This window comes from Pipistrellus kuhlii, unplaced genomic scaffold (genome assembly GCF_014108245.1).
Source record: "Pipistrellus kuhlii isolate mPipKuh1 unplaced genomic scaffold, mPipKuh1.p scaffold_m20_p_37, whole genome shotgun sequence".
Classification (NCBI taxonomy): Eukaryota; Metazoa; Chordata; class Mammalia; order Chiroptera; family Vespertilionidae; genus Pipistrellus; species Pipistrellus kuhlii.
In genome coordinates this window covers 3,665,874-3,676,166 of record NW_023425537.1, presented here as the reverse complement: position 1 = coordinate 3,676,166, position 10,293 = coordinate 3,665,874, and the positions used below count along the sequence as shown (strand labels likewise).

General features: G+C 40.7%; 1 protein-coding gene across 1 annotated transcript; it reads right to left on the bottom strand.

Annotated features, from left to right (window-relative positions):
• Positions 1-334: 334 nt before the first annotated feature.
• KRT25 (keratin 25) lies at positions 335-7,535 on the bottom strand. Its single transcript, XM_036407739.2, has 8 exons — positions 6,899-7,535; positions 6,525-6,607; positions 6,007-6,163; positions 3,458-3,619; positions 3,249-3,374; positions 2,236-2,453; positions 1,830-1,897; positions 335-708 (listed from the first exon to the last, which is right to left on the bottom strand). Exons 1-8 carry the CDS (start codon positions 7,349-7,351, stop codon positions 599-601), a joined length of 1,377 nt encoding a protein of 458 aa, XP_036263632.1. The 5' UTR covers positions 7,352-7,535; the 3' UTR covers positions 335-598.
• Between the last annotated feature and the right edge of the window lie 2,758 nt (positions 7,536-10,293).

Genomic DNA, 10,293 nt, shown 5'->3' with positions numbered 1-10,293 from the left:
TGCTTATTCAATAAATACTCTTTAGAATAATTCATTTAATCTTTATAATAATCACTTGAGAGAAGTATTATTATCCAAATTTTACATATGAACCTGAAATGTGTACATTTTAGCTATTATGAAAGGGAATAGACTTATTATGTCAGAGTATGGCAAATTGGGGATTTAGGTGCGAGAGTTTTTATTCATTCTGAATTTGTCTCATTTTGAATTGTTGAGAAAGCCTCATGAAAATCTGTTAATTTTTAAAAAGTTTTTATATAAATGAAAAACTGTTAAGTGTTCATATATCTTGGCCACAGACATTTTAAATATAAGACAAAACCATCAGTGATAACTTGCTGAAGGAAGGTTTATTGAACACAAAGAATTGACAACATTTTCTATAATGAATTCAAATGAGTCAATCACATTTGTATGTGACATTCTTCCAGATGAATGGGAGATATCACTATTGATGGCTAGAGGTTATATTTCAGTAACAGAAAGACAAAGGGACAGACATTTTTTTTTAGACTTGCTCATTTTTTCTGGACAGATATATGATGCGTTTTCTTCTCGGAAAGCACTTGGCATATGCTAGCTCTTGTGTCTCAAATTAATTGCTTTGAGACTTCTCTTCCAGGGAATGGAGCCTGGTGCTCAGTATTTTACTGCGTTGGTCTACTTCCTCCAAAACTTTCTTAACCACGATGGCTTTGGCTGGATCTAAAAATTAAAATTTAAAAGAAGATTTTAGAGAGTTAAGATGAATAAGATACCAATAACTAAAGTGTGGAAGCAACCCAAGAATTCATCAATGGGTGAATGGATAAAAAAATATGGTAAAAGCATACAAGGGAATATGACTCGGTACTAAAAAGGAAGGAAATTTTCCTGGCCAGCGTGGCTCAGTGGTTGAACATTTACCTATAAACCAGGAGGTCTCGGTTTGATTCCCCAGTCAGGAATGGGTTGTAGGCTTGATCCCCAATTGGGGGTATGCAAGAGGCAGCCAATCCATGATTCTCTCTCATCATTGTTGTCACTCTCTCTCTCTCTCTCTCTCTCTCTCTCTATCCCTTCCTCTCTGAAATCAATAAAAAAATAAAAAATAAAAAAATAAAAATAAAAAGGAAAGAAATTCTGACATGCTACAACATGGACAAATCCTGAGGATATTATGCTAAGTGAAATAAGTCAGTCACAAAAGAGCTAGTGCTATATGATTCTGCTTATATGAGGTACCTAGACTAGTGAAATTCATACAGAAAGTAGAATGATGGTTGCCAGGGACTGGGGAGGGGGAATGGAGAGTTGTTTAATGAGTATAGAGTTTAAGTGTTGGAAGATGAAAAAAGTTCTAGAGATAGATGGTGATGGTTGCACAGGAATATGAAGGAATGTACATCATGCCACTGAACTGTACACACAAAAATGGTTAAGATACTAAAACTTGTGTTTAGTATGTTTTAACACAATATACTTAAAAAATGAGTAAGAAAGTATATCAATTAAAGGAATAATAGGATTTTTATATAGGGTGAACTATTCAATAAGCACAAACACTTGGACTCAGTTTTTGGTAAATTTTGATTAGCTAAAAATATGGCAACATGTTACTTTGTTTAAAATTAGCATAAAAAATAAAAAAATAAAAAAAATAAAAAAATAAAATAAAATTAGCATACATCTCTAAAGACAGACATCTAGCACTCACTGATGTCTACTACAAATCTTTATCCACTCTTACATATAATATATAATACATATCCTGGGAATATAAAGGCAATCAAGCTGTGCACTGAAAATGAAGTAGTATAGCATAAAAATAGAATTTACTTAATTACCTTTGACTTGACTTCCCATGTTTCCAGACCCGTAATCTTTAGACTTGTAACCTCCAGACTTGCAAGCCCTGTAAACACATGTTGTTGAAAACATCACAAAAGAATGAATTGGAGAGAACCCCTTCAATTCCCAATTCACTATTATGTTTTATTTAGCTGTCTGATGAGCACGTCAGTGGGCTACATCTGCTTTAGCATCAAGAGGTGAGTCTTACATTTTCATACTGTAAATAAAGGGCTTGCTGCATTTTGGTTTTATAAGATGTGGCTAATTTGCACCTTGGAAGTAGAGTATCATGTTTAATATTTAGTGACTATGATAATAAATGTGGTCATATCAGTTTCCAGAGATCTAAGTTTCATGCAGATTTCATTTTATTACTTCTTTGTAGATTATTTTACCTACCCATCATCTCCGCCTATGAGGAGGCAGTAGGTCTCAATCTCTTTTTCCAGGAGGACCTTGATGTCCAGGAGCTGCTCATACTCGAGTTTCTGGCCCTCGGTCTCGGTTCTGACCTGGTGCAGCTGCTCCTCCAGGGCCCCGATCTGAGCCTGGATCTGGGCCAGCTGCCCACAGTAGTTGCTTTCTGTCTCTGTCAGGGAGCACTCCAGGGACTGTTTCTGTAAGGAAACAATGAAGAGACTGAGACAAATACACACTTGCTTTGACATATGACTTTCTCCTCTTGTTAGCTCTGCTATAATTGTTGATTTCCTGTGGACACATGGTTAAGAAGACTATGACATTCTTAAAATGAGCAAGTCTTTCTTTTTGGAAGAACAAGTCTAAAGACATTGATGTTGCTGTTTTAGCTGTTCTAGATACAATCCTATTCTCTCTTAATGCTTTAAGTTAATTACATAAAATAATATATGCATACTAGAGGCTCAGTGCAGGAAATTCATGCACATGTAGGGTCCCTAGGACTGGCTGGGGATCAGGGCTCATCAAGGACTTCCGGCTGCTGGCTGGGGCCTCCCTTCTTTCTGTGCTGCCCCCTGGTGGTCAGCACACATCATAACGAGTGATCGGTCTCCTGGTCAAACTCTCAAGGGGACAATTTGCACGTTAGGCTTTTATATATATAGATATTCTGAACATGGTTAAGAGATTTAAAAACATATGTATATATTTTTTATTGATCTCAGAGAGGAAGGGAGGAGAGAGAGATAGAAACATCAATGATGAGAGAAAAGCCATTGATCAGTTGCCTCCTGCATGCCCCACACTGGATGTGAAGTGCGCAACCCAGGCATATGCCCTGACTAGGAATTGAACTGTGACCTCCTGGTTCATAGGTAAATGCTCAATCACTGATCCACCCCGGTCAGGCAATATGGTTAAGAGCTTTAAAACCCACCGGCACATAATTAAAATGATAACCTAGGCGACGGTAAGACATTGTCCTTTCCTACCGTTGCTAAGAGAGACTGAAGCTCGATTTCCAGTGTTTGCAGATTGCGCTTCATCTCAGTCAGCTCATTCCGGGCGGAGGTTGTGGCACCCACATCCTCAGAGATCTGCTGTTGCAGCGAGGCGCTCTGGAAGGTAACACATGAGGGAGCACAACTCAGGTGTGAGCATCACCAACATGCAGCAGGCTTGTTTGCCGACAGAGACTCACCTTCTCGTTGAACCAGGCCTCCGCATCCCGGCGGTTCTGCTCCGCAAGTGCTTCGTACTCGGCCCGCATGTTGTTCAGCAGCACCGTGAGGTCCACCCCGGGCGCCGCGTTCATCTCCACATTCACATTGCCCCCGGCCGCGCACTGCAGAACTTGCATTTCCTAGAGGCAGACAAGTGTGCAGCTCAATTAAGCAGGGAGCTCATAGAAAGTCTGGAAGCTGGAGAAGCTTAGTTTTGGAAGGGCTCTTAGCGTTCACCTGGTTCCCTCTCCCAGTCTGTGTAATGAACTCCCTTTACATTTTATATATCCTGTCCAGCAGCCATCACTTTCAACGATAGTGAACTCTCTGCCTCATGAAATAGCCTGTTTCGTTCTTGGAGTTTTAGTTGCTGCAGAGGTCTTTTCTCTGATGAATCCAATTCCAGCTCATAATCTCCAAGTCATTGATCAGTTATAGTTCTGCTGCACAGAAAAAGTCTTAATTCCTTTACCAAAGGAAAGTCCTTAAAATATATAGAATGAACCCGGCTGGTATGGCTCAGTGGTTGAGTGTGGACCTATGAACCTGGAGGACACTGCTAAACTTCTGGTTTGGGCACATGGCTGGGTTTATAGCTTGATCCCCGGTAGGGGACGTGCAAGAGGCAGCTGATCAATGATGCTCTCTCAGCATTGATGTTTCTCTCTCTCTCCCTCTCTGAAGCCAATAAAAAATATTAAAAAAAATTAAATAAATATATAGAACGAGTGATGTCATCTCTTTTTCTATTCCTTTATAGCTAAATGTCTCCACCTCTGCGGACTTGGTCATTATTTTATTTTGAGACCAGCTTGGATGTGTTCTCTGCTCAGCAATATCCTGAACTTAGCATGAACATGGCGGAGGGGCTGAGTCTGGATAATTTTAAACAGTTGAAATAACTATAAGTACATATTTATGTTTCTATGTTTAGACCTGCTTATCATTATAAACTTATTTATCATCTTCTAAAGAATCCTTAGCTGTCTATGAAGCTATTAAGCTTACGCAGGCCATTATAGTGTCTTGATGGACTTCGGTGTCAAACCGATCTCCATGTGAATTTTGGTCCTACCCTGTAGCAGCCACCTGGGAACGATGCTTCACCTCAAATCCCAGTTTTCTTATCTGGAAATTGAGGCAACAAATAATATCCTTCTCTGTGTTGTTGGAAGATGTGACATAGTAGTAAGACCAACAATACTGCCTGGCGTGTGAATACTAAATAAATGCTAGTCATTATGATCATTATCATCATCAGAGGGCTTGGAAGCAGTTTTGCATATTATTTCATCCGAGGTGTGTGCTGTTGGGATGCAGTGAGTCATTCTAAGATTGTGGATGGCAGACACCACTGAGTCTGAGAACCACTGAGACAACACGGAGCGGCTTACGCCTCTGCTGCTGGGACCCTCCTTCCCACCCATGTCCCGGGCCCTGGATGGGTCCCAATGACACCAATGAGGCTGACTATCCTCCCTGTACCAAGTCCCTCTGGTGACTCTAGCATTTGTTCCTCCCTGGTGGTCCCCATGCCTTGTCTCTCTCCAGGTGGGGTTTTTACTTCGGAGGATTTAGGGAAATCTTCCCCAGTTCAAACAGAAACAGATTAAAAGATGCAACGGGGGTTTGTCTGTGAGTCATTAAAAAAATGAAGTCAATTGCATTCAATTCATCAAACATTTGTTGAGTAACTACCAGGGAGCTATAGCCATACTTGAACCCATATATTTATACAAACGTAGTTCTTCAAATACTTAAATTTATAAGACAGCCTCATAACCAAGCAAGCTGCATGTTTAGCTTTTCTCCTTTAAGCACTTGGCTTGACTTGGAGAAGTTTTTTGGCTGTTTAAAAATATCAAATTCCTTTTCAAAGAATAAAGATATTACAGGAAACAGCGGTTCTGAAAGCAATCCCAGAGATGTGTCTGGAGTAGTGGCTGTATGCTCTAATTTAGGATCTAGCTTCCCAAGATGACCACTTTGGACATAAACTATTTATTTGGAAGTGTACATTGTAGTGGAACAGTTTAATCCCAGTCTCATTATTTTTGTAGCCACACTTATTAAGAATATGAATTAATATTAAGTATATATCCTTAATGTGTGTATGGTGTAAATGTTTTAAACCTGCCACTGTGGTATAGAAATTTAGATCTAGTTTCCTTAGGCAGTCCTTACAGTATGCATCTTCTATCTCATTAGATGTAATCTTTTAAGCGTACCATTTTAATTACCTATAGCTGTAATTATCTAGCTGAATACTGCTCTTTAACCCTGACTGGTCTGGAAAACATGATTATTCTCCTTCCCATTCCCCCTCCTCCTCCCGTGGGAAACAATGAGAGAGCAAGGGTGAATCTGTACAAAGACTTCGCCACTTCAAAAGACAACTCAGGCCTCATGTCTGCCTGATAGTGGTTTGTTAGGACCAATTTCTTGTCTAAGAAGCCAAGTGTGTGATCCCCTATCAGGTGGGGCGTGTCTGCAGAGGGGCAGCAAAGCAGAGACAGTCAGCTCTCACCTCTTTATGGTTCTTCTTGAGGTACGTCATCTCCTCGCTCAGGGTTTCGTACTGGATCTCTAGGTCGGTCCTGCACAGAGTGATTTCGTCCAGGACTCTGCGCAGCCCATTCACGTCGCTCTCCACGCTCTGGTGCAGAGCCAGCTCGTTTTCATACCTTAAAGGGCGTCAATGATGTTCCAGTTGGTCACATAGTTGGAGAAATAGTCAACAATCAAAGGAGCAAATAGAATTCTGAGGTGCCCCATGTGGCCACCAGAGACCTTTTCAAAGTCTCTTGTATAGTAATTATTATTTATTTTGATGCATTTCTTTGACAGAAAAAGAACTAGGGCATTGAACGCTTCTTTTCTGGCAGTTCATACTTTATATCTTGTGGCAACAGTATAAAAAAGTAATAGCATCTTGTTTGCTTTAAAGCCCAGTATTTTAATATTTAATGGAGGGATTAAAAATAAATCCAGTTTAATGCTTCCCATGAACCTCCATGGGTTCTTTCATTCGGAGAGTCTACTTACTTGAGTCTGAAGTCATCGGCTGTCAGCCTGGCATTATCGATCTGTAGCACGGCACTAGCATTGCTGGTGGTGGAAGCGATGATCTAGAAATGGAGAGTTTAATTTTCTTAAAGGCAACTTATTACAATAAATGAAAAAAGTGGTTATTTTTTTAAGGTTAGAAAATGGAAGTAATCAAAATTAATATAGTGACATTTTAAATCACGAGGTTAACCAAACGAATCTACTTCCTGCTTATTTCTAATGCTACATGGAAATTCCTTTTAGGAAATTACAAGGAGGGATGATACATGCGTTTAGAATTCAGCGAGGAAAGGCAAAGAGCCTTTAGAAATGCAAGTTCACAGAAACGATTGCAGGGTGTAGTTTCTTACCTGACTTTTGAGATCATCAATGATAGGGAAGTATCTGCTGTAATCGTGATCCAGGCCTCGGCAAGAGCCAGGCCCAAACTTCTCATACCAGCCCTTGATCTTCTGCTCCAGGTCGGCGTTGGCCTCCTCCAGGGCGCGCACGTTGTCCAGGTAGGAGGCCAGGCGGTCGTTGAGGTTCTGCATGGTCACCTTCTCATTCCCGGAGAGGAGGCCCCCCTCATTCACAGCAAAGCTGGCACAGGAATTGCTCCCGCCTGCATTTCCTCCCAGCGCGCCGCCCCCGAAGGCACAGGAGAAGCCACTTCCAAAGCCACTTCCAAAGCCACTTCCAATTCCAGGCAAGCTGCAAGCATTTCCAGCCCCGAAGCCGGATCCCCCAGCCGAGAGCCGCAGCGATCCCGTGGTGGGACGGGGGCAGGCCCGCCTGGAGCCACTGGGAAGTCGGAGAGACATGGTGTCCGGGCAGGCGCGTAGCAGAGCTGTTCTGAATCCCAGCACGGGGCGCCTTCTCCTCGCCCCCGTTTTGTGTGCCTTTTTATAGACAATTCCCAAGTGGGTTCTGGACGCTGTTTTGCCTACACAGAGGAAAAGGGAGCTTGCCAGCCTCAGCAAGTTCGCATAATTGGATGATTTTTCCTAATTAGTAACTGACTCTGCTGGGCAGCTGCCCTGGGGTCGGTGGTTATCTGAGAAATGGGTCTGGGTGGAGCCATTTCAGGTTCCTTATTACATTTTAAAATTGGGAGTGAGTCATTCTTCCTCCCCTCCTTCGGAGATAAAACTCATCAGTCCGCCACACCATAGCCATCTGGCGTCATGGTTTTGGGCTCTTTATGCTGAGGCAGATTTTGATGTTTTTGAGTCTTTATTTTAAAAAATATATATTTCACTTTTATTTTAAAAAATATATATTTCACTTTTATTTTAAAAAATATATATTTCACTTTTATTTTAAAAAATATATATTTCATTGATTATTTACAAAGAGGAAGGGAGAGAGATAGAGAGCTAGAAACGTCGATGAGAAACATCGACCAGCTGCCTCTTGCACACCCCCTACCGGGGATGTGCCCGAAACCGATGTACATGCCCTTGACTGGAATCGAACCTGGGACCTTTCAGTCCGCAGACCGACGCTCTACCACTGAGCCAAACCGGCTCCGGCTCACTTTTATTTTAAATATATTTTATTGATTTTTTACAGAGAGGAAGGGAGAGGGATAGAGAGTTAGAAATATCGATGAGAGAGAAACATCCACTAGCTGCCCCCTGCATACCTCCTACTGGAGATGTGCCCGCAACCAAGGTACATGCCTTTGACCGGAATAGAACCTGGGACCTTTCAGTCCACAGGTTGACACTCTATCCACTGAGCCAAACCGGTTACAGCTGTTTTTGAGACTTTAAACACATTTTATTGCTACAATTCTTTCCACTTAAGTAGGGAACAGAACTGGGATCCTGATATGCCCATCCTGGTTCTTCCAATACCAATCCCGCCCCCATTCCCACTCACCACTGTTTCCGATGGGAAGTAGCTTCCATTTTGGCTGACAAGCATCATGTTTTGTTGACACTTACTAAGAGTTAGGCAGAGCTGCCTTCTCTTACCCATTTTGGCAATTAGGAACACACCCCTAATTGCTGTTATGAGTTGTGGGAGTTTGGAAGGATATTAACTTATTTCCTGACCCAGCAAAATTTGATGCTAACCTGGAAGCAAATATTTCATCTGTTTTTTTAATCTCGTGGTTTAGCTTAGGTGAAAATCATCAGTAAATTAGCTATCTACTGGGTGGGGATCCCCATATACTTATTGAAAACCCTAAATATTATGGAATTTTTTGAAAAATCTGGAAATTGGCTTATGGACAAAATTTCCATGGACTTTTATGTGACACTGTTATGAACATATGAATTCATTCATTCATTTAACAAATATTTATAAAACACCTACTATGTTCTGGGGACTCAAGTTAAGTAGAATAATGCATCTTTTTGCCTTTTTGTGACTGGCTTCAAAGTTGTATCATGTGTCAGAATTTCTTTGTTTTTTTAAAAGTTTAATAATGTCCTGTTGCATTTATATACCATATATTTTTTTAATCCATTCAACAATAGGCGGGCACTTGGGTTGCATCCACCTTTTGGCTATTGTGAATAATGCTGATATGAACATGGCAACCATAATTTTACTCTCTGCATGAAGACATTCTTTTGATAGAAACAAACCAAGCAGGATCAAAGAGTATAGAGTAAAATGTTACAATCCTTTCTCACCTTCCTCTTTCTCTCTCCTCCTTACTCTCTCAAGCAACCACAGTTCACCATTCCAGATGTCTGTAGCCTTCCAGATGGTTTTCCATGCATTTGCATAAATGCATAGTATGTAAACACACATGCCTAGGTGAGTCATCTGTGTTATATGTATTGCCCTATAACTTTCTTTGTTTACCTTACAGCCTTAGAGTATGAATTGGTAGGTGTCTAATGAGATGGAAACTGTTGGTTGGTCCCCCAAAATTTTAACTGAGCAATAACTACCCAAAGTAAAGATTGCTTTCTCTACATTCTTTGTAACTAATTGTGGTCATGTGATTAAGCTAGCCAATGAGATGTAAGCAGAAGTGTATGTACTAGTGTGTTCTAGATATTTCATCTAAGATGCAGCTGACACAAGTCTCTGTCCCATGGTCCCCCTTTCCTCCACCCTGCTGGAATGGCTATGATGGCTGGGTCCCTGGGGATTCTCTGGTGCAAAAATACCAGCCCAGCCCTGAATACCTTACCTCTGGATTTGTGTGTGGCAAAGAGATAAATTTCTATCTGTGTAAAGTCCTGTTATTTCGTTATATTACTCTGGGCCAAACCTAATATCAAATAATTTGTTTAACCATTATTAGGAGACTTTCAGATTGTTTTCATTTTTTTGTTGCTATTATTAATAATGCTGAATATATTCATGTTTTTCTTTAGGATATAGTCCTTCAATATATATATATTTTATTTTATTGATTTTTTTTTTTTTTTTTTTTTTTTTTTTTTTTTTTTTTTTTTTTTTTTTACGAAGAGAAAGGAAGAGGGATAGAGTTAGAAACATTGATGAGAGAGAAACATCTATCAGCTGTCTCCTGCATACCCCCTACTGGGGATGTGCCCGCAACCAAGGTACATGCCCTTGACCAGAATTGAACCTGGGACCCTTGAGTCCACAGGCTGACGCTCTATCCACTGAGCCAAACCGGTTTCAGCTCCTTCAATACTTTTTGCAGTTCTTTTTCATTGGATTTATTGAGGTTTCATATACGGAGAATAAAGTTCATCTTAAACATACAGTTCTATGAGTTTTTATAACACATAGTCATGTAACCCCCACCACAACCAAGATACAGAAC